This window comes from Mrakia frigida, assembly GCF_051309035.1.
Source record: "Mrakia frigida strain ATCC 22029 unplaced genomic scaffold BDY24scaffold_18, whole genome shotgun sequence".
Taxonomy (NCBI): Eukaryota; Fungi; Basidiomycota; class Tremellomycetes; order Cystofilobasidiales; family Mrakiaceae; genus Mrakia; species Mrakia frigida.
This window is the reverse complement of record NW_027481263.1, coordinates 494227-513069: the sequence shown is the minus strand read 5'-3', so window position 1 is coordinate 513069 and position 18843 is coordinate 494227. Positions and strand designations below refer to the sequence as shown.

Genomic DNA, 18843 nt, shown 5'->3' with positions numbered 1-18843 from the left:
GCCTCCCTCCTCCTCCTCCCTCCAGCTGCAACGACAGTCTCCCCGCCACGTTATGGACGAGATCCTTGATGATGTAGATGGGTGTAGGAGGAGTGACGACGGCTCCTCGACAGTTGGGGCAGGATTTGGGTCGTTGGCGAGGAGGGAGGAGAGGTTGGTCGTCCGGTTGAGGAGAGAGGAACCAGGCTTTGAGGCTGGGTAGAGAACGAAGGAAAGGCGGTTAGATTGAGGAACGAGGGAAGGAAGGTAGATGGGAAGAGACGGTACCAGGTGAAGCAGGCGGTGTGACCACAGGGAGAGAGTCTAAGAAGAGGAAGAACCGAACGAACAACGACGCGTCAGTTCAAGCAACCTTCTTCGAACGAAGCCTTCCGCAAGGGGAGACTTGAACTCACAGGTAAGGTTGCCAAAGCAACTCCATACAGATGTTGCAAGTCAACGAATCCTTCACTCTCGCCAGCGTTCCCTTCTGAGCTTCGAGTTCCTGCTCACCGAAAGAAACGAAACGCGTGGTCAGAGTCGTCAGTGTCAAGTGTCGTTCGTTCGTTCTCTCTCCCTTCTCCTTCTCCCTTTGCCACCTCTTCGAAACTCACCGAGTTCTTGAACCCAACCTCCCTCTTCAACCTCTCCTCGGTAAGCTTCAACTCCTTCACCTCCGCTTCCTTCGTAGCTCTCTCCCTAGCGAGATCTTCAACCTCCTTCATTCGACGAGCTCGTTCCTTGAGAGCTCCCGTTGCTGATTCGGTAGCGTGAGGAGGAGGAGGAGGAGGAGGAGGAGCAGCGACGACGACGGCGGTAGTGAGGGAGAGAGCAGAGATGGGTATGACGTTCGAGTTGGAGTTGGAGGACTGCTGAAGGACGAACGAGGAAACCAAGAAGGAGGAAAAGTGTGAGCTTTCAACTCTTCTCTCCTTCCTCTCTTTGGCCTCTCTCCTCTCCTCTCGTTTGGGGAACGAACCTGTTTCTTCTCCTTCTCCCTCTTCTTCTCCGTCTTGACGTCCAAGTTCGGCGACTCGTCCATGTTGACATCCACGAGCATGGGAGAAGCTCTGGCTTTCCCTTTGCCCTTCCTGTCCTTCGAGGATCCAGCTTCAATGGGAGCTGTAGGAACCAAGAGAAGAAAGAGAGGGAAGGTCAGTTTTTCGGTTCTAAAGGGTTTTCATCGACTTTTAGAGTCCCTGTAGACTGGAGGGCGAGGAGACGTGAAGCTGCAAAAGGAAGAGGAAGGAGCAAACGAAACGGAAACGACGTCTCCGGAGAGGCGAGCTCCTTCCCCTCCCTCCTCCCTCCTCCCCGTCCCTCCGTTCTCTCGACCTCAACCCTATCCCATCCTCTTCCCCACCACCAAACCCTCTCGCTCGCTCGCTCAAAGACCAACCAAAAAACAAGCTCCAAAAGAAACGAAACGAAAACGAAAAGCTCACCATCAAAGAACCGACTCGTCTCGCCCCTCTCCCTTCCTCCCAAGACCCCTCCTCCGGTCCCTCCTCCAGCGCCCATCCCACTCGTAGAAACCTGAGCGGAAGCAGAACTAGTACTAGTCCTAGTAGTCCTAGTGGTGCCCTTCCTCTTCCTCTTCTTGCTCGCACTCGCACTCGCACTCGTTCCTTCCGCTCCCGGCGCTTCTCCTTCTCGTTCTCCCACCGACCCTGCAGCAGTAGACGAACCGCTCCTCACCCTCTCTCTCGCTTCGGGATCAGCCAATAGAGCAGGAGCAGCAGGAGGAGCGCTCCAGGGTTTGGATTTCGATCTTCTTCGTTTCGAAGGTTGAGCTTGAGCTTGGGAGGAGGAGGTGGAGGGTTGAGAGGGACCAGCAGCAGAAGCGGAAGCCGAAGGGAGGGGATGGGAGGGTTTGGGCCGGGGCATTATCGCGGTTTCTCGGTGGTAAAAATGAAGAAGCGAAGGAAACGTGGGGAGAGAGAGAGAGAGGGAGGGAGGGAGGGAGGTGGTTGGGGAGGGAGGGAGGGAAGAAGGAGAGGTTTCGAGAGAGAGGGGCGCGTGTTTCTTTCCTTTTTTTTGTTTGATTTTTGTTTTTCTTTTCTTTTCTTTGGTTGTTTTTTTGGGGGGTAAACGGGACGGATGGAGTGGCTCAGTGTAGAGAGTGTAGAACACACACGCTGAAGAGAGCAGCGACAAGCGAAGGAGGAGAGAGAGCAGCGACGAGCGACGAACGGACGCGAGATCTCAGATCCAGCGCCTCCAAGACGCAAAGAGAAGAGAGTAAAGTCTAAAGGGCACATGCGTATAACGAAGTTGTTTGGAGTGTGAAGAGGTTGAGTTGAGTGGAGTGGGGGTGTGGGAGCAGAAATTAAAAAAAGAAGAACTCGTCGAAACGAGACTACAACGTAAACCGGGAGGAGACTGGTTTACTTGCACTGTAGGAGGCAAAGAGGAAGCGAAGAAAGAAAGGTCAGTGAGGTGTTTCGGTTGGAGGCAGAGATTGGGAGGAGTAGGAACGTACAGCATCCTAGAGGGACGAAGGCGAGGGAGGGGAGAGAGAAGGGAGGAAGAGAGGGAGAGGGTCAGCTCGATTCGAAGGTGTGACGAAACGAGAGGTGAAAGAAAGTGGACTCACTTCGAGCCAGGTGATGAGATCGTTTCTGTCCTTAGCCTTCTTGAGACCAGCGAAGGCCATCTTGGTTCCAGGGATGTACCTGAGGAGGAAGGGAGGGAGAGAGGTCAGCTCGAAGTTCCACGCGCAAGACCAGCCGGATCGATGTAGAGCTTTCCGATGGGATCGAAGGTGTTCTCGATAGATCGAGATATCCAACGAGGTGGGTAGACCGAGTCTGGATGAAAGAGAGAGCTCTCAAACTCATGGAAGAGCTCAAGCAGCTCTTCCTTCCAGACATCCTCCCTTGTCTTCCAAAAACTCGGTCCACCACCGCCGACTGATCCGATTCGTCTCCAGCGACCAGCCATCGAACCCGAGAGATACAAGAGAATGCGAATACGTACTTCTTAGGGTTCTCGAGGTACTCGAAGAGGGTCTGCGACTCCCTGTTGCGAGAAGGAGAGGTTGAACGAAAGAGGGATCGAGGAGGAAGGTCAGCTCAAACTGGCAGCTTGTAGAAGGAGTCGAAGGATGATGAACGAACCAAGTGACACCCTTGTTAACGTTGGCAGCGGTGTAAGAGAATCCCTCAGCCTGTCCGGACTTTCGACCGCTGGAGAAGAGGGGAAGGAAAGGGAGGAGGAGAAAAGAAGAAGGATCGGAAGGGGTCAGCTCTCGAGCTCGTTGGGTTCTCGATCTTCCTCTCGGATCGTGAGACCTGCAGAGAAGGGAGGAAGTGGAGAGTAGGACGTACAACATTCCGTTGAGGTTAGGTCCGACCTATATGTGGCGAGAGAGCGATACATGAAGAAGGGATGACGAGCGACCAAGATTCGACGTCAGCATACACCTCTCTTCTCTCTCTTCCTTCCTCTTTTCCCCTTCGTTTCTAGAAGGATCGAAGCATGCAACGAACCTTGTGAGCTCCTCCAGCCTCAACAGTGTGGCACTGAGCGCATCGGGTCTGAGAAAAGGAAAGCGAAGAAGGAAGAGAAGTGAGCTCGGGCGACCTTGAGGAAGGAGGAGGGGCTGAAGAGGAGAGCGAGTGAAAAGCGAGAGAATGAGAGGATGGGATGGGATGAAGAGAGAAGCCTGCTCACCTTGAAAAGACCGGCACCCTTAGCGAGATCTCCAGGAGCGAACGACATTTTTAGGTAGGGTAGGTGAGGTGGGAAGGGGTGGAAGGGAAGGGTTGGGTTGAGTTGAGGGTGTTGTGGTTGGAGGATCAAAGAGAGGAAGCGGATGCGGAACAAAAAGGGAAGGGCGCTCGGCCAATGAGAGGTCCTCCCAAACCAACGACAACCTGCCTTTTTTGGTAGTAGACGCTGAACAACGAGTACTCAGACGAACCCGAGCAGGGATATCTACGGGATGGTGACAAAAAAAAGGGACCTCGAAGAGGAAGGACGCGAAAAAATGAGGTACGGATGACGCTGGCCCTCTTCTCAAAAAGAAGTCGGTCTCGAAGAGGGCTTCGAGCTCTCGAAGAGAAAGAACGCGTCTGTCTGTGTTTAAGCTTCGATAAGACGACGACGCTGTTCGGTAAAGGGTGTATCCAGTGCAGATATGTAGAGTCGAACGATTGGTCTCGACAGAGTGGGGAGACCTCGACGCGTTCCGACGAAGGCCGCGTTTTCTCGGTGCGAGAGCCTCGCCTTCTCGGAAGACTTGCGGAAGGTTAGGTCGAAGAAGAGCGGTCAAGTCAACAAGAAGAGTACGTTGAAGAGTGGGACGATGCTCGGTTCGACGAGCGGTCTTCGGTCGTGATTTTCTGTTGGGAGGAGGGAGGGGTGAGTCGACGCTGGGATTCCCGCGTTTCTTGAATTGACTCGACAGTTCTTAGTCTGAGCAGTGTGCTTGGTACGCAGACGAAACATCGGCTTAGAGGAGGGGTGATGAGCAGGTTTCGTGAATTGAGATGAGCTGGAAGGAGGAAGAAGATGGGGGGAAGAGTTCGACGACGCGTCGCGAAACTCCTCTCGCCTTTTCTCTTTCCGATCCAGGCAGGATCAAGTTACGATGAAACACTAGTGAATTCACGAAGAATGGACACATATGATCAAAACATTAGGAAAAAACAGATCGCCGTCCTGACCCAACAACTCGCTCCTCGACGTCTCCTCAAGCGGCTCTGCAGTACTTCTTGTGCTTGAGCCATCGAGCTTTCTGGCATCTGGAGGAAGCGAAGAAAGTTAAATCAGCTTACAGAGGAAGGAGGAGATGAGATGACTGAGGGACTCACTCGTGGGAGCAGTAGCTGACCTGGAAAGCAAAAACACGACGCGTTCGAGGAGGCACGACGCGTCAGTTTTTCGCTTCTCCTTCTTCTCGTCTCCCTTCGTTCCGTTTCAAAACTTCACTCACAGTTCTGCACCTCGAACACTTCTTCAACTTCCTCCCTTCGATCGTCCCAGGACTCCCACAAGCATCACACAAACTCTCCCAACCCTCATCGGCCGTTCCTTTCCCTCGAATCGTCTCCACCAACCTCGCCGTCGACCCAGGGACACTAGTTTCTTCTACGACTCTGAAGTTCCCACCTCCAACGTTCTGACTTCCTGGAGTCTCGGGTTCTGCGAACTCGGCTCCAGGCATTACTAACTACATGTAGTTGTAATTAGTTGTAGTGTAATGCTTTTTAAGTTCATTAGTAGTTGACGGAACTACAAAAGCACTACAAGCCTCCCCAACTACACTTCACTACGCCTCTCGCTCAGTGAAGTTGAAGTGCAAGCTAATCATCAACTGCAGTGTGGAAGAACACTAGAGGCTGCAGAGGTTGGGAGAGTTCTATAACGACGCATAGTATGGTTTATCATCGATTTTTCGCCTCGGAAGGGTTGAGGACCAGAATTTCTGGGCCTTTACTCTCGATTCAACGCGTCGGACAAACGCGTGATCGTACCTCCCATCTCCACAAATCTTCAGCTTGATCGCAGGCGAGAAAGAAAATAGATGTATAAAGGATCTCTGCTTGTCAACTTTGCACTGGTATCGCCGACTGAAGCACGTGCAGGAGCCGCCTGAAATTTCGACTGAGCTTTTCGCGTCGCCCTTCCCTTCAACCCTCTCCCCTCCATTATCGCCCTCCAACCCCCTCTCATGTCGGAAGCTCCTCCTCCTACCATCCCGCTGAACAGACACCAGATCAACAAACTTCCTGCTCTCCCGGAATACCTCGCCGTCGTTGCTGGCTCCGCCTGCAAGCAGCGGTGGACGTCGTTGGACGGAACCGAGGAGCTCTTCGCGCTGAGACGATCGAGAGATCGGTCTGCTCATCCCAGTGGATGAAAGATGGGGTTTCACTGGATGAGGAGTGGGGAACTGCGATGGCTTTGGTGGCGAGGGAGCGAACTCGAAGAAGGGTGTTGAGGCTTGACGCGTCGATTTTCTAGTTCATCTCACCTTTATCCTGATTTATGTTGGTCTCGTACTGTTTGATCTTTTCCCCGGGAAGCTTTCCTCTTTCTGGATACGCTGGGTCTTCGAAGGAGAGCGACATCGTCGCTGAAACGACGCGTCGTGCGAGGCTTTCATCTTTGCTTTCAAGGAGTTTTTGATCTTGATTTGCCCAGTGAAAGCCGTCTTGTCGCTTGGTCTTGCAAGCAGCAGCTTTCATTAGAGGCGGGGGACGTCCAGGAGCAGATCGGTTGGGACGGGAAGACGCGTCGCTGATCCTTTGAAATCAACTGCATTAACTTCACTACAACTGCAGTAGTGCTTGATCAGTGCATTACAAAAGCACTTCAACTAAGTAGTGCTTTTTCATCACATACACTACACTACAAGCCTCTCAAAGTGCAGTGAAGTGAAGTGCCTGGAGCCGAGCTGCGAACGAGTATCCTCCCATCGACGTTTGGAGGAAACGTTTCGCTCCGAAAGGAAGAGAAGCTCGGGAGGAGATGGCGTCCGAGAGTCGCTGACGAGCCTTGGGGAGAGAGAAGCGGTTGGGATCGAACCTCCATTGGATCCCTAGTCGTTTGAGGGAGCGAGCGGAGCTGTAGTTGGGTTGACTGGCCGCGTCGAGATGGAAGTCGAGGGTTCGTCGTTCGTGGGTCTTCTCGTTCCAGAGGAGGTTTCCTCGACAGTTCTGGAGATGATAATGAAGAAAAAAATGACGTGAGTCAGACGAGAGAAAGGTGAAGGGTCTGAGTAGGGGTACGAACCTCAGGAGGACAAGCTCCGCTTCCGTCGATCAACTCGACGCGTCCGTTCGATTCCTCTCGAGAAACCATCTTCTCGAGCTTGATATCGTGCCACCAGAGATCACCCTAAACCAACGCGATAATGATCAGCCTCGGCTGAAGTTGAGATTCATGTGTGAAGAAAGGGGACGAACAACGTCGTAATCGAACATCATCGACTCTCCCTCGTTCAGCAACACGTCGGCGAGAGTGAACTTCGAACTGTCCAACGCGTCGAATCCTCGCATGTCTGTGAAAACAACAAGAATATACATTAGAAGGCGTCTCATGGAGATAGATCCTCGAGCTGAGCTGAGACCGACACATGTGAGCCGAGTCCTGAGAAGAAAGGAAGAGACGAGTCGGGTCAGAAAACGCGTCGACTCGATCAGTCTCAAAGGCGAGCGAGACTCGAGTCCGAATGGAAAGGCTCACGAGGTGAGAAGAACTGTGAAGACCAAACTGAGCTCCATCAGAGTAATCGGTAATCAACCAAGCATGAAGGTTTCTGGAGACGAGAAGGAAGGGAAGAGGGTCAGCGACGTTGGCGTCCACAAAAAGACGAAAACGAAAAACGAGCTCACCTCTCCCATCCCATCACAGGCTGCAAGACCTTGTCCACGAGAACCTCCAAAGGCATCCCTCCTGAGACCTTGATCTTCCTCCAGATGTAGTTGACTCCGTGGTCGTCGACGATGAGAGGCATGTGGATGCGAAGGATGTAGTCCCTGGAGTCGAGAAGCAGCGAGCGAGGAAAAGAGGAGTGACGACTCAGCTCGACGCTTTCGCTCGACGTTGAACGAAGGAAGATGGCGAAACCTCTGAACCCTGTCAGACCTAACATCAGGATCCCTAGAAGCGATGGCTTTCTCCTTGAAAGGACAGAAAACGAAGGAAGAAAAGGAGAAACGAAGTGTTCAGTCCCGACGACGAGCGCGCTTCCTCGTCCGACCCATCCTTCTTTTTGAGCTCACCTTCTTCTTCATGAGAGCATGAACGAACTGAAAACAAACACATAGGGATCAACTCCCCACTCTCCTTCTCTTTAAACCCAACGAAGAAACCACATCGCGCAAAGCTCGAAGAAACGAAACGAAACAGAAACCTGAACCTCCTCACCTGCATCTCCGGCCTCTCCTCCTCCTCCCTCCCAAACCCATACATCCCCTGCACCATCATCATCCTCTTCTGAACAGGATAAAGCTCCAACCCTGCACCTCCTCCTCCACCAACGCCAGTGAAAGGGTTCGAGGTCGAAGTAGGATTGAGAAGATCCTCAGCTGACAAGATCCCCCACTGAACGAACTGGTGAAGCTCTGGGTGGAGGACAGGGACGAACGTCGCTGGGTCTTGGAGGTACTGTTTTGGCAGGCCGATGCCGAGATCGCGAGGGTGGAACTTGACGTAGGATCGGAAGCCTGTGGTAGGATGGAGGTAGGGTTTGGACATTTCTTCGAGGGAGATGGTGACGGTTTGGATGAAACGAGAAAAGCGCGCGCGCTCAGACCTTTCTTCCTTCCTCTATTTTTTTCTTCTTTCCTTTTCTTTCGAAAAAGTCTCGAAGAGTAGAACCTGACTGACTGAACAGCCCAACTCGACTCTTACACTCACGCTCACGCTCTCTCTCCCCGGCCCCTTCCTTTCTCTCTCTCTCCCTCCCTCTCTCCAAAAAAAGCACCACCGCATCCCATCCCCCCGATCCCCCGAGACAGAAAACAAAAGAAAAGCAAAGCCAAAAGCAGAAAAACGAAAAGAAAAAAACGAAACGAACAAAGAAGTGGGTAGGTAGGTAAAGTGCAGTGCAGAAGCGAAGCGACGGGACGCGTCTCCCTCTCTCTCTCTCTCTCTCTCTCGTCTCCTCCTCGACGACGCGACGCTGGATCACTTGGGGATGTTCTCTGTTCGTTTTTCAAAGCGGGGTAGAAGAAGAGGAAGTTAGGTAGAGAAAGGAAAGGAAAGAAAAAAGGGGTTCGGTTTGAAACGAAGAGAACGAAGAAACGTAACGTACCCTTCGCCTGCTGTCGAATCTTCTTGTCGTACGCGACCTTGTCGTTCCTGGAGCAGAACGAGAGAGAGAGAGAGAGGGTCAGTGACTGTTCGGAACGAAGGGAAGGACGAGACGAGGAGGGGGAAAGGTGCGTGTGTACGGAAGCGGAAAAAAAAAAGCTACAAGCTACGGTGAAGGAGGAAAGGCTAGTCGAACGAAGAAAGAAAGAAGTCCTCAACGAACTTGTATAACGTGTACGCCTCCGTCTAGCACGGATTGTAGACGACCGATGAAGAAGAAAGAAGAAGAAAGAACACAGGAGGGGAAAACAAAAAGAGGGAGAGAGGGAGGGAGGGAGGGAGGGGAGTGTTCAGCAAAGAAGGAGAGTTTTCGAACGGACTGGAACAGAGTATAAGCCTCCACCTGAGCTGGATCGGACGCGTTAGGATCGTTCAGGAGGTCTTGGATCCCGATCAGAATCTATCAACAACGAAGCGTCGCGTCAGTCCCTCCTCGCTCGTCGCTCGAAGAAAGGGAGGCGAAACGGACCTGCTTGACAGTAATCGCCGGCTTCCAAGATTTCTCCTCATCGAGGATGGAGAGACAGACGGTTCCGGAAGGGTAGACGTTGGGGTGGAAGAGAGGGGGAGTGAATTTGCCTGGTCGAGGAAGGGGAGAAGGAAGGAAAGGGAGGTGAGCTTCGAGCTCCTTCTCATGTCGAACGGAGTTGAGCTCTGCACTGAGCGATAAGGAGAGAGAAGGGGAAGGCGTACATTTGGGAGGCTTGGATGGGTAGTCTAGAAGGAACCAGAAGACGTGAGGAGGTCAGCGTCGAGAATCGAAGAGGCGACGGGTGAAACGAAGGAGGGAAGGAAACGAGAGATCAACTCACCTTCAGGGAACAGGATCTGCAGCTTGTAAACACCTCCGTCCCACGAGGTCTAGCTCCGTACCAATGACACAACAACAGCAGAAAGAAAATCAAGTCGAATTCAAGGAACGAACAACAAAAGGAGGGAAGGAACGCAAAGGGTCAGCTCGAGCTCAACCTCCTTCCCTTCCCTTCCCTTCCCTTCCCTCCCTTGCTTCTCCTCCCCTCCAACCACACGCACCAACCTTCCCCGACTCTCCTATCTAATCTCGGAGCCAAAAGATCACGTCGGACTCACGCCTGCTTTCCCAGGAATTCCCGTCTCCCACTTCATCAAGTCCAAACTCCCATCGGCAGCTTTCATAGGTCGAGCGAAGAAGCCCTTTGAACACCCACCCAAGACCAAACAACAACGACAACAGGTCTGTTAGTAAGTTACGTTCCTTAGCAAAAAGAGCTTATGGAGGCTCACAAAGGGATGATCCTTCCTCCACTGTTTGCGTTCTTCCGCGAGACGGGTGGGCGCAATACCAGCTGAAAGAAGGCAACAGCAGGTCGGTCAGCTTGCGGCGAACAAGGTCCCTCTTAAGAGAGGGAGGAGGACTGAACTGACACATGCGAGAGTGTGTGAGAGAGAGAGGGAGGGAGGGAAGAGGGAGGGCGAAGGTGAAGGTGGCGGTTTGAGGTGAGCTCGAACGAGGACGAGGCGCGGGAGGAGAGAGCGTTGCTCTTGACGACGGATTCTGTCTTGTGTTTGGGGTGAGAGGGAGAGAAAGAAAGGCATGCATGTATGGAGGTCGTTAAGAAAGGAAGACAGAGAAGCGGGGAATGAAGAAGAAAAGATCAAGTGGGAAAAAAGGAAAACAACGAACGACGACGAACGGACGAGAAAGCGACGAAAGACGAGTCAAAACATCGCTCCATCTTCCTACCAGACCAGCTAATACGCCCAGGCTCATATCAAGAAACAAGGATCATCATCCTCTTCAAAACTCACCAGCAGCCACCTTCTCCTCCTCCCCAACGACCCCATCCCTCTCTCCCTCTCCTTTCACCTTCTTCTCCTCCCCTCCACTCTCCTGCTGCCCCTGTCCCTCAGCAGCGATCTTCTCAACCACCTCCTTCACCTTCTTCCCAGCTCCAGCATCGAGGAGGTAGATCTCCTCGGTTCCGTTCGACTTTGAGCCGTTCACTTGAGGAACAGAGGTGGTTGTTCGACCGAGCGTGGATTGAGCAACCGAGAGCTCGTTGGCAATGAGTGTGAGGAAGTCGGTTTTGAGTTGAGACAAGGCGAGGGGGAGAGTTGGCGAGCTTTCGAATGTAAAGACGAGGGAGAGGAAAGGGTCAGCGAGTGTGCGAGGAGGAGACGTGAGGAACCAAAAAAAAGAGCGAACCTCTTCAACGCGATCCAGAGTCTGTAAGCGAGGTAGGCGGAGAGGAGAGAGGTCGTGGAGATGAGAGCCAGGTTGAAGGTTAGGATCAGGGTGGGGATTAGGAAGAAGGCTATCCGAAAACAACAACCAAACGAGGTCAGCGTTCGGCTTCGTCGCAACGAGATAGGTTACGCACATCCCAAGACGATGGCTCCCAAGACGAAAGAGAAGATGAGCGTGGTGGCTACAAAGATGGTAGAGATGGTTGCGAAGGCGAGGAAGGCGCTGTTGACGGGTTGGAAGAGACGGGGAAGGACGCGCTGTGAGCTTTCTACTTCAGACGTGAGGAGGAACGAGAGGGTAGGGAAGTTGGACTAACGCGAAGCTGAGAACAGGGATGATCGAGAGGACGAAGAAGACGGTGATGAAGGTCTGATGAGGCGAAGAGGAGGAGGGAGGGTTAGCTCGTGTCAAAGTGTGAGCTCGTTCTTCCTTCGTTCTGATGCTTCGATCCCTCTTCGCTGCGAGCATCCTTCCGTCGAGCTATAGCATCTCGTCTAGCAGTAAACCCTCCTACGAGCTCCCTCGATCCCTGTATATCCCTTCCTAGCCAAACCTCGAAACCCGCTGGCTCCTCCCTCCTCAGCTCATCTCCACTCGCTCGTCCTCTCTCTCAAACTCACAGCAGAAACGGGATAAGTCCTCCCAAGCTCCTTTCCTCGATCAACGCTAGGAACGAGCAGCTCCTTCTCGAGTCTGTACGTGTACGGTTCACACACGAAGAGCAGGAGGTCAGTTGTGGGTAAACGAAACGAAGGGGTTGCAGGGGAGGAAGGGACGAAGGTGAACACTGACTGCTGAGCTTTCCCTCGAACGAGCTGGATGGAAGAAGTGTACTTTTCTTGAAGAGTCTGAGAGGAGGAAGAGGACATGCTGGGAAAGGTATAGAAAGGGGGGAAAGGTTGGGAGTGTGACCGTTAGAAGGGAGGGTGAGGTCGTTATTTGAGAAAGGTGGAGGAGGGAAGGAGATTGCTTGGTCCCTGCCAACCAGATTGACCTCTCCTTGCTTCGATTTTTCGAGAAATTACATCCCTTCGCACAACGAGGATCATCTCATCGTCGTCTGGTTGACATATCAACCATCCGAGGTGAGTTGCTGACCTTGGAGGAGCGACGAGATGGGAGGGAGGAACCAGAGCTGACCTTCTCCTCCTCCCACCCTCCCTCCTTCTTCAGATCTCTTCACGTCCCACGATGTCCTCTACTGTATGTCTGAGCTGGTCTAGCTTTGCACAACTGTATAGATATGCTGAAGAATCTGTTCTCTCCTCTTCATACCTTCGACAGCATCCTTCCTCTCGTCGAGTCGTTCGCTTGACCTGGGACGTCCTCCTCCTCGTCTTCCAGCTCTCGGACGTCCCTACCCTCGCCCTCTTAGGAAGAGTCTCGTTGGACTTCTTGACCGCTACGTCGCCTCTTCTCTACCGAGACGTCGAGATCTCGTCTTTGAAACAGTTGAGGACGCTCTTTTGTGAGAAGAAGGAGATCACGGTGAGCTTCGACTTCTCCTCCCTCTCTCTCCCTCTTCTTCTTCCCCTTGACTCGATTGCTTCTTTACCTTCTAGACCCCCTCCGAACCATCTCGAATCGACCCCTACCTCTCCCTTACTCAACTCCAAAGCCTTGTCCTCGACTTCTCCTCAGATCCCTCCGTCCTCGATCTCAACGACGACGGCCCTCCTTTCCCCCTCGACTTCAGCCGACTCTCTTCGTCCTCTCCTCTCCCCATCGACTGCCTTCAACTCTGCTACGGCCCGCAGAAATGCGAAGAGCTCCTCACCTTCCTCCTGTCTACTCTCCTTCCTCATCTCAACCCAACTCGATGCGCGCACAAGAACAAGGTGCCCTTCTGGTTGAGGGTTTGGGACGGTTCCCCTCTCGCTGGCTGGACGAGGATCAGGACGTTGCGGTTAGGAGGGATTTTCCCTTTCATCTGTCCTGATGACTTTCTCGACGACAATCCTCTGATGCTCGGGTTCCTTCCTCGAGCGAGGTCCGTTCAGCTCGTCCGTCTCGAGTTTGGTCACGACTGCTGGAAGACGGGAGCAGACATCGAGAAGGAAGTGATCCCCGAGCTACTGAATGTCGCAGATAGCAATGACCCCATGGGGTTTTCGCACCTGAAGGATGGGACGGTGGTGTTGGAGGTTGATTCGGAGGAAAGGAGAGACGCGGCGGAGAAGCTGGTCTCGAGCTTGGTGCGAACGAAGGAGAAGTTTAGAGTGGAGCTTGTCCAGTGAGGTGAGTCATATTCTACTGTCTTTGCTCAATGCTGGCCGAGTCGTTGATCCCAAGGGTTGACCGACTCTCTCCTTCTCTCTCCAAGCTAGCTCCGCGCGTCGACCTCCCTTCTTCGCCTCACCTCGCCTCGCTCGATCGCTTTCTTCCCGCTCAAACCTTCATCACCCCATCCTCTCAGATTACCTATCACCTCTCATTCGTCAGTTTCACTCATCTGTTCCTTCTTCTGTCTTTACCGAGCCTGCGGGCTGACCGTTTGTTTTCGCCCTCGCTTCTTCGTTCCCAGAACTCTTCAAACACACTCGTACACCGCTCACCCTCTCCTCCACCTACTCGCACAACCTCTCTTTTCTCCTGCTCGCACTCTCCTCTTCCTCTTCATCTCGTCGTTCGAATCGGAACCATCGTCGGATTAACGTCGCGTCGGAGGACGGGAAGGAACGAGGATTCGATTTTGCAGAAGATATGTAGTCTAGCTCAACTCGTATGCATCCATGCTTCGTCTCTCTCAGATTTCGTACCCTTTTCTTAGAGGGAGCTGAGAGGAGAGGAGAAGCAGACTTCGCGTCGAGGACGATCAGCTTCAAACCCTCTTTCCTTCTCTCTTCTTGTCCTTCTTCCCAGAAAAAAGATGTCGCTTTGATGACCGCGGCTCTTTCCTTGTATCCTGATTGATCAAGAGGTCAAAGAATCAACTGCGAAGACGCAGCGACCTTTCTCGAGGTCGAAGACGAAGACGAGACGCGTCTCTGAACCTCCCCTCGCTGGGTCGTCGCTCCCCGGAGCTCACCCACGTCCTTCCAGATAGCTCCTCTCAGCACTCTCCATCACGGGTCGAGCTGGAAGCTCGCAGCTCGAAGGAAAAAGCCCTCAAATGGCCACGGCAACGACCAAAACAAAGATCAACCAACGTAGTCGAGCTGGACGCGTGGCTCGTTTTGATCTCCCTCTTTGGAGCACCCCACTCCTCCCGTTCTCTGGCTCAAACATACATTCTTGAATCTACAAGTGTCTCGCTCGCACTCTCTCGTCTTCGACTCGACCTCGTCTCTGCGAAAATCTGAGAGCTCATTCCGCTCACGTCGGACTGGCCTCCCCTTTCCTCCTTCTCCTCTTCGCCGCGGTGTTGTTTTTCCTTCTGGGATCATTTTTCGGTCTCCTCCGATTTCGTGTTGATCTTCTGCTTGAGCGTCGGGTCCAACGAGGCGACCACAACATACTTTGAACCCCGCGAACCTCAGTTTCGAGAAGGAGCAGAAACGGAAATCGAAAGCTGACCGAGCGAGGTCGACGTTTTCTCCCTTCCAACCAACACAACCTCCCAACCCCAACTCTACACGAAACACACGAGAGCCTTCCCCCACATCCTCTCTACACATTCGAACCCTCTAAACCTCAAACAAGCTCAGCAAAACCCTATTTCTCAAAGCCAATGGCCGTCTTCCCTCCTCAGCCCAACGCCCAAGGCGTTTCCACCTCCTTCGTCGTCTACTACTCCTCCGTGGATGAATCTACTGGGGAGATGTGGTGTCCTGTGAGCTCTCTTTTCTTCTCCATCGATTCCAAGCTTTCTGTCGTTGAAGGGGAGGAGGGATAAGCATCGGGAAGTGGTGGAAGCGAAACGCTCGAAGCTGACCTTTTCCTTCCTTCCTTCTCGCTTCTCGCTCTCTTGTAGGACTGCGTTCGAGCTGTCCCGAAAGTAGCAGCTCTTCTGGATTCCCCTCATGCTCCAGGTACGTCTTCTTTCATGTCTAGAAGTGAAAGCTCGCTCCCTTCGTCGTTTGGGCCCATGCGAACGAACGGAAGGAGAGAGGAGGGAGGAGCGGCAGGGCTGCATGTGGGTTGCTTTCTCCTAGCTCGTTTTTCAAGAAGCTGACCTGCTCTCGTCTCGTGAAACTATAGACGTCTTCATCCAGTACGTCGGCCAACGCTCGGAATGGAAGTCTCCCTCGTCGCCCTATCGAGCAGAACCGTACAACCTCACTTCGATCCCAACGATCGTGAAGCTCGAGGACGTGAGTCGATTTCTGTCCGTTCTCTTTCATTTCGGAACCTGACTTCCCTCGTCTGGTTTGATGATGACTCAGGGTGTCGAGGTATCGCGTCTAGCAGACCCAGAGTTCAACGAGGAGGGGGCTCTCGCCGCGTTCGTGTTTGGAACGCAGAAGCAGGAGGTGGTGAAACCTTTGGTGATGGTCGGAGGGAACGGGAAGGTCTGCACGGATGATTTTTGTGAGTTCTGAGTACGTAGATCAGCTTCTTGAGTAAAGTAGTCGTATGGTTCGTTTGTTTTACCTTTAAGGAGGGGCTGGGGAGGGCGACGACGATCTTTCAACCCTCACCTCCTTCGCTTTTCTCGTCGCCTTTTTCGCTTTCCCTTCCCACTTGTTCATTCACGCTCTTACACGCACGCGATCACGGAATCTATCTCTAGCATTTTTGAATTACAACCCAACGGTATTTAAGCTACTACAAAGTCGACTCGAACGAAAAGGAAACGAAACGCGTCCCTCTCCGCCCTCGTCTCGTCTCCTCTCCCTCCTCTCCCTCCGTCCTCAATCATCCCCACCCCTCTTCACAACAGGACTAGGACTAGCACTCCACCTCATCGAACTCCTCACATCCTTACTCTTCCCTCCGGCACTCCCACCCAACCCCCACCCTTTGTCCATCACCTCCCCTCTCCTCCCAGCCGCGCTCCTCCCTCCCAAAACCCCTCCTCCTCCTCCCATCCCACCCATCCTCGTCCTCTCCAACAGTCCTCGTCCAGCAGGACTCAACTCGACACTCGACCCAGCTCTCCTCGAACTCCCTCCTCCGCTGCCCAACCCTCTCGACGACGAAGCAGGCGTCCAACTCGGTGGACCCATATCTCCTCCCACGTTCCTCTTCTTCCCACCACCAGCACCACCGATACCCAATCCACTCGAGGAGGGTTGTTTCATTCCCTTCGCCCGCTCACTGATCCTCTTCCCCGCCTCCTGAGCAAGTTTCCTCGCCAGCTCGTCCCTGGGAGAAGGGTCGTTGATCTTGAACGGCGTAGGACCTGATTCGGATGATAAGGCCCGAGGAGTAGAGAGGAGATGACCCCAGGTCATGAGTTGGTGGATCCGTTCGGGACCGAGGGAGGAAGGGGTCGGGGAGGGGAGGGAGGGGACGAGAGGGTAGCCTGCGACGGAGGGGAGGGAGGAGAGTTGGGTGGCGGGATCTGTGGGAAGGAAGTGAGGGAGCGGAAGATTCGAGGTTAGTTGTGAAGTCCATGTTCTGGAGGGAGGGAAAAAAAAAAAAAAAAAAAAAAAAAACGCAAAACGAATCACTCACAAGGCGTTCCAGAGATAGCAGCAGCGATATGACTTCTCGTCGGACTAGGCGGAACCGTCGTCTCTCCCGCCGAAGCAGCGATGGATCCGTCGTCGTTGTTGTACGACGAAGGCAGACGCGTGTTGGAGTGGATGATCGTTTTGGGAGCTGTTCCTAGGAGAGCTGTAGATTCGGTGGAGAGGACTGGGTCGAAAGGGGAGACGTCGGCGTCGGGACCGAACATGAGGGCGTTACGAGTCTGTTAAGGAGGGAAAAAGGAGAAACACAGAGCGAGAAAGGAGGCGGAGGGTTGGTTAGCTCGACGCGTCTGACGCGACCGAAAGAGCTAGTTCGAGAAGAGAGAAAGACGTACCTTGTACCCCCAAGCAGGAACCAAAACCTTCCTCTCATCCTCCTTCGCAGCCAGCACATCTCCAACCTGATCCCTCCTCTTCGCAGCTAATTTTTGATCGATCGCCGTCGGAGGAAGTCCAGCGTGGACGAGGACTATGGCGAGGTGAGAATCCGGTGGTAGAGGAAGATCGGCCGATGGTAGAGGCGGCGACGACGACGAAGAGTAGGAGGTGAGAGTGAGGGCGGTGGATGATGGTGCTTGAACGGTGAGAGCGAGGGAGGTAGAGGAGGAGGAAGTGGTGGTGATGGGAGGAGGATCGGACGAGGGAGCTGGGTACCCGTAGAGCATCCTCTCGACTTCGTCGTCTTCTGGGTCTTCGAAATCCATGAACGAGGAAGGGAGAAGGTCGATTGCTGAGGTTGAGACGGACGTGGTTGAGTCGTCGAGAGGAGGAAGGGAAGGCAAGGGAGGTAGCGAAGGAAGAGGCGGAGGAGCTTCCTCAACCTGCCTCCCTTTCCCCTTCTGCTCCTTCGACAACCTCCTGTCCTCTCCTTCTCCAACCACAGCAACCGTCCCATCTTCACTCCCACCCTCGATCATCTTCCTCTCTCCCTCAGCCCCTCCGATCAACTTCCTCTCCTCTCCCTGATCTCCCCTCCTCCTCGCGCTCTCAATCAACCTCCTCATCCCCTTCTCCTCCTCAATCTTCAACACTTTAGCCTTCCTCTCCGCTTCCCAAGCCCAGGAATGCTTGTCCTTCCTCTTCTTGTTCTCGTCGTGCAGGATCTCGGTGAAAGAAGCGTTGTCTTCCGAGGTGAAGGACGACTGGAAAGCGTCGAGGGAGAGGGTCGCGGAAGGAGCTGGAGCTCGTCGACGACGTTTGGAGGTTGCGGTTGAAGAGGAGAAAGTTGAGTAGGCCGAGGGTGTATCGTTGGGATCTTGGCGGAGAGGAGTGTCGATTGGGTTGCCTGAAGAAGAAGGAGGGAAGGAGCAGGGTGGTGAGCTTCGGTTCGTTTCGTTCGTCCTTCTTCGCCCTCTTCTCTACCCTAAAAAGATCCCTCCACTCACCATACACAGGCGTCTGAGTCTGCTCAAACCTAGGCGTCGGAGTAGCTCCTCCTCCTCTCTGCCTCTCATCCAAGAACCTCGCTGGCGTCCTCCCTGAATCGACCTCGATCAGCCTTCGAACGGACGCTTCGAGTTGTTGTTCGTCCATCGAGTCGACGGCTTCAAGGTACTTGTTGGTCGCTTCCAGTCGTTCGAGGGAAGGGAAGAAATCTCGGGCGATGATAGAGGACATGGCGGAGGTGTAGTCGTCTTCCTGCAGAGGGAGGGAGGGAGGGAAGGAGAGGAGAGCAGAGGAGAGGTGGTCAGCTCGGGAGTCGGTGTGATGGAGAGCTCGGAGATAGGATGAGATCTTCGGGGAGATAAGATATCCCAAGAGGGTATCTCGTGATCAGTAGAGATAAGATCGGAGAAGATCTTCTCTCTCCTTCCCTTATCTGTCTCTCTCTCCTTCTCTCGCCCCATCGCCTCCCACCTCCCTCCCCTCCTCCTCCTTCCCCTGCCCGTCCCTCTGCGCCCAGTTCCAACCTTACTCACCTCCAAAATAACCTGCCTATTCAACGAATGCGTCGGTCTACTCGCTTTCCCAACCGCTAAACTCCGGTCTCCCGCTCCTCCTGCTTTCACGAGGGCAACGAGGCCGCTCTTCTTCTTGGGTTCCTTCCTTCCAACCATCCCTGGAGGAAGCTCTTCCTCAGGCGTCTCCCAGTAAGGTATAGGAGTGGGAGGGATGGGTGGTGGAGTAGGGGAAGGAGGAGCGCCGCGGCGGGGAGGCATTGCTGGGAAGAAGAGATCAAGGAGGGAGAGGGACGGGGGTGGTGGAGGTTGGGAGGAGAACGAGAGCGAGTTGGAG

The 18843-nt window shown here is 53.7% G+C and overlaps 9 protein-coding genes across 9 annotated transcripts; 2 read left to right on the top strand and 7 right to left on the bottom strand.

The window, feature by feature from the left end:
* Positions 1–164: 164 nt before the first annotated feature.
* BDY24DRAFT_81800 (uncharacterized protein) lies at positions 165–1976 on the bottom strand. Its single transcript, XM_076645165.1, has 4 exons — positions 1425–1976; positions 959–1101; positions 396–851; positions 165–303 (listed from the first exon to the last, which is right to left on the bottom strand). The coding sequence occupies exons 1-3, from the start codon at positions 1864–1866 to the stop codon at positions 489–491; spliced, it is 948 nt and encodes a 315-aa protein (XP_076496077.1). The 5' UTR covers positions 1867–1976; the 3' UTR covers positions 165–303; positions 396–488.
* Positions 1977–2221: 245 nt separating this feature from the next.
* On the bottom strand, positions 2222–3891 carry BDY24DRAFT_391561 (cytochrome c-like domain-containing protein). The gene is made up of 8 exons (XM_076640812.1): positions 3655–3891; positions 3471–3518; positions 3309–3334; positions 3099–3167; positions 2959–3000; positions 2576–2654; positions 2462–2467; positions 2222–2375 (listed from the first exon to the last, which is right to left on the bottom strand). The coding sequence occupies exons 1-8, from the start codon at positions 3700–3702 to the stop codon at positions 2367–2369; spliced, it is 327 nt and encodes a 108-aa protein (XP_076496076.1). The 5' UTR covers positions 3703–3891; the 3' UTR covers positions 2222–2366.
* A 784-nt stretch (positions 3892–4675) lies between these two features.
* Positions 4676–5149, bottom strand: BDY24DRAFT_415859 (zinc finger MYND domain-containing protein; the record flags this gene model as incomplete). Its single annotated transcript, XM_076643508.1, has 3 exons — positions 4676–4727; positions 4797–4816; positions 4919–5149. 3 exons carry the CDS (start codon positions 5147–5149, stop codon positions 4676–4678), a joined length of 303 nt encoding a protein of 100 aa, XP_076496075.1.
* Positions 5150–6181: 1032 nt separating this feature from the next.
* On the bottom strand, positions 6182–8388 carry BDY24DRAFT_81506 (plasmid pRiA4b ORF-3 family protein). Its single transcript, XM_076645164.1, has 9 exons — positions 7858–8388; positions 7713–7739; positions 7558–7610; positions 7323–7466; positions 7174–7246; positions 7062–7077; positions 6894–6988; positions 6721–6825; positions 6182–6644 (listed from the first exon to the last, which is right to left on the bottom strand). Exons 1-9 carry the CDS (start codon positions 8185–8187, stop codon positions 6348–6350), a joined length of 1140 nt encoding a protein of 379 aa, XP_076496074.1. The 5' UTR covers positions 8188–8388; the 3' UTR covers positions 6182–6347.
* Positions 8389–8503: 115 nt separating this feature from the next.
* UBC9 (E2 SUMO-conjugating protein UBC9) lies at positions 8504–10272 on the bottom strand. The gene is made up of 9 exons (XM_076640811.1): positions 10210–10272; positions 10069–10130; positions 9895–9978; positions 9618–9666; positions 9499–9522; positions 9275–9384; positions 9126–9205; positions 8747–8793; positions 8504–8636 (listed from the first exon to the last, which is right to left on the bottom strand). Exons 1-9 carry the CDS (start codon positions 10211–10213, stop codon positions 8620–8622), a joined length of 477 nt encoding a protein of 158 aa, XP_076496073.1. The 5' UTR covers positions 10214–10272; the 3' UTR covers positions 8504–8619.
* Positions 10273–10286: 14 nt separating this feature from the next.
* On the bottom strand, positions 10287–12003 carry BDY24DRAFT_391531 (lipid droplet assembly factor 1). The gene is made up of 6 exons (XM_076640810.1): positions 11825–12003; positions 11653–11725; positions 11349–11401; positions 11166–11254; positions 10991–11099; positions 10287–10907 (listed from the first exon to the last, which is right to left on the bottom strand). The coding sequence occupies exons 1-6, from the start codon at positions 11899–11901 to the stop codon at positions 10583–10585; spliced, it is 726 nt and encodes a 241-aa protein (XP_076496072.1). The 5' UTR covers positions 11902–12003; the 3' UTR covers positions 10287–10582.
* Positions 12004–12015: 12 nt separating this feature from the next.
* Positions 12016–13469, top strand: BDY24DRAFT_391529 (uncharacterized protein). Its single transcript, XM_076640809.1, has 5 exons — positions 12016–12117; positions 12206–12235; positions 12317–12520; positions 12595–13270; positions 13360–13469. The coding sequence occupies exons 2-4, from the start codon at positions 12224–12226 to the stop codon at positions 13267–13269; spliced, it is 891 nt and encodes a 296-aa protein (XP_076496071.1). The 5' UTR covers positions 12016–12117; positions 12206–12223; the 3' UTR covers position 13270; positions 13360–13469.
* A 1110-nt stretch (positions 13470–14579) lies between these two features.
* On the top strand, positions 14580–15791 carry BDY24DRAFT_391524 (uncharacterized protein). Its single transcript, XM_076640808.1, has 4 exons — positions 14580–14804; positions 14946–15003; positions 15173–15285; positions 15358–15791. Exons 1-4 carry the CDS (start codon positions 14703–14705, stop codon positions 15511–15513), a joined length of 429 nt encoding a protein of 142 aa, XP_076496070.1. The 5' UTR covers positions 14580–14702; the 3' UTR covers positions 15514–15791.
* On the bottom strand, positions 15736–18815 carry BDY24DRAFT_442026 (nuclear protein Es2-domain-containing protein). Its single transcript, XM_076644650.1, has 5 exons — positions 18528–18815; positions 17994–18246; positions 16944–17893; positions 16592–16829; positions 15736–16478 (listed from the first exon to the last, which is right to left on the bottom strand). Exons 1-5 carry the CDS (start codon positions 18765–18767, stop codon positions 15826–15828), a joined length of 2334 nt encoding a protein of 777 aa, XP_076496069.1. The 5' UTR covers positions 18768–18815; the 3' UTR covers positions 15736–15825.
* Between the last annotated feature and the right edge of the window lie 28 nt (positions 18816–18843).

Coding starts and splice junctions, on each gene's coding strand:
- BDY24DRAFT_81800 (XM_076645165.1), bottom strand. CDS start 1,866: ATGCCCCGGCCCAAACCCTCCCATCCCCTCCCTTCGGCTTCCGCTTCT. Junction 1,102..1,424: donor GACGAGTCGGTTCTTTGATG/GTGAGCTTTTCG, acceptor TGGTTCCTACAG/CTCCCATTGAAGCTGGATCC. Junction 852..958: donor GGGAGAAGGAGAAGAAACAG/GTTCGTTCCCCA, acceptor TTCGTCCTTCAG/CAGTCCTCCAACTCCAACTC.
- BDY24DRAFT_391561 (XM_076640812.1), bottom strand. CDS start 3,702: ATGTCGTTCGCTCCTGGAGATCTCGCTAAGGGTGCCGGTCTTTTCAAG. Junction 3,335..3,470: donor AGGCTGGAGGAGCTCACAAG/GTTCGTTGCATG, acceptor CGCCACATATAG/GTCGGACCTAACCTCAACGG. Junction 3,001..3,098: donor GTTAACAAGGGTGTCACTTG/GTTCGTTCATCA, acceptor TTCTCGCAACAG/GGAGTCGCAGACCCTCTTCG.
- BDY24DRAFT_81506 (XM_076645164.1), bottom strand. CDS start 8,187: ATGTCCAAACCCTACCTCCATCCTACCACAGGCTTCCGATCCTACGTC. Junction 7,467..7,557: donor AGGTCTGACAGGGTTCAGAG/GTTTCGCCATCT, acceptor TCTCGACTCCAG/GGACTACATCCTTCGCATCC. Junction 6,645..6,720: donor GCGGAGCTTGTCCTCCTGAG/GTTCGTACCCCT, acceptor TATCATCTCCAG/AACTGTCGAGGAAACCTCCT.
- UBC9 (XM_076640811.1), bottom strand. Junction 9,385..9,498: donor CCCATCCAAGCCTCCCAAAT/GTACGCCTTCCC, acceptor TTCCTCGACCAG/GCAAATTCACTCCCCCTCTC. Junction 9,206..9,274: donor CGGCGATTACTGTCAAGCAG/GTCCGTTTCGCC, acceptor CGTTGTTGATAG/ATTCTGATCGGGATCCAAGA.
- BDY24DRAFT_391531 (XM_076640810.1), bottom strand. CDS start 11,901: ATGTCCTCTTCCTCCTCTCAGACTCTTCAAGAAAAGTACACTTCTTCC. Junction 11,100..11,165: donor GGGAGCCATCGTCTTGGGAT/GTGCGTAACCTA, acceptor GTTTTCGGATAG/CCTTCTTCCTAATCCCCACC. Junction 10,908..10,990: donor CTCTGGATCGCGTTGAAGAG/GTTCGCTCTTTT, acceptor TACATTCGAAAG/CTCGCCAACTCTCCCCCTCG.
- BDY24DRAFT_391529 (XM_076640809.1), top strand. Junction 12,521..12,594: donor GTGAGAAGAAGGAGATCACG/GTGAGCTTCGAC, acceptor TTTACCTTCTAG/ACCCCCTCCGAACCATCTCG.
- BDY24DRAFT_391524 (XM_076640808.1), top strand. CDS start 14,703: ATGGCCGTCTTCCCTCCTCAGCCCAACGCCCAAGGCGTTTCCACCTCC. Junction 14,805..14,945: donor CTGGGGAGATGTGGTGTCCT/GTGAGCTCTCTT, acceptor GCTCTCTTGTAG/GACTGCGTTCGAGCTGTCCC. Junction 15,004..15,172: donor GGATTCCCCTCATGCTCCAG/GTACGTCTTCTT, acceptor GTGAAACTATAG/ACGTCTTCATCCAGTACGTC.
- BDY24DRAFT_442026 (XM_076644650.1), bottom strand. CDS start 18,767: ATGCCTCCCCGCCGCGGCGCTCCTCCTTCCCCTACTCCACCACCCATC. Junction 18,247..18,527: donor ATAGGCAGGTTATTTTGGAG/GTGAGTAAGGTT, acceptor CTCCCTCTGCAG/GAAGACGACTACACCTCCGC. Junction 17,894..17,993: donor GACTCAGACGCCTGTGTATG/GTGAGTGGAGGG, acceptor CTTCTTCTTCAG/GCAACCCAATCGACACTCCT.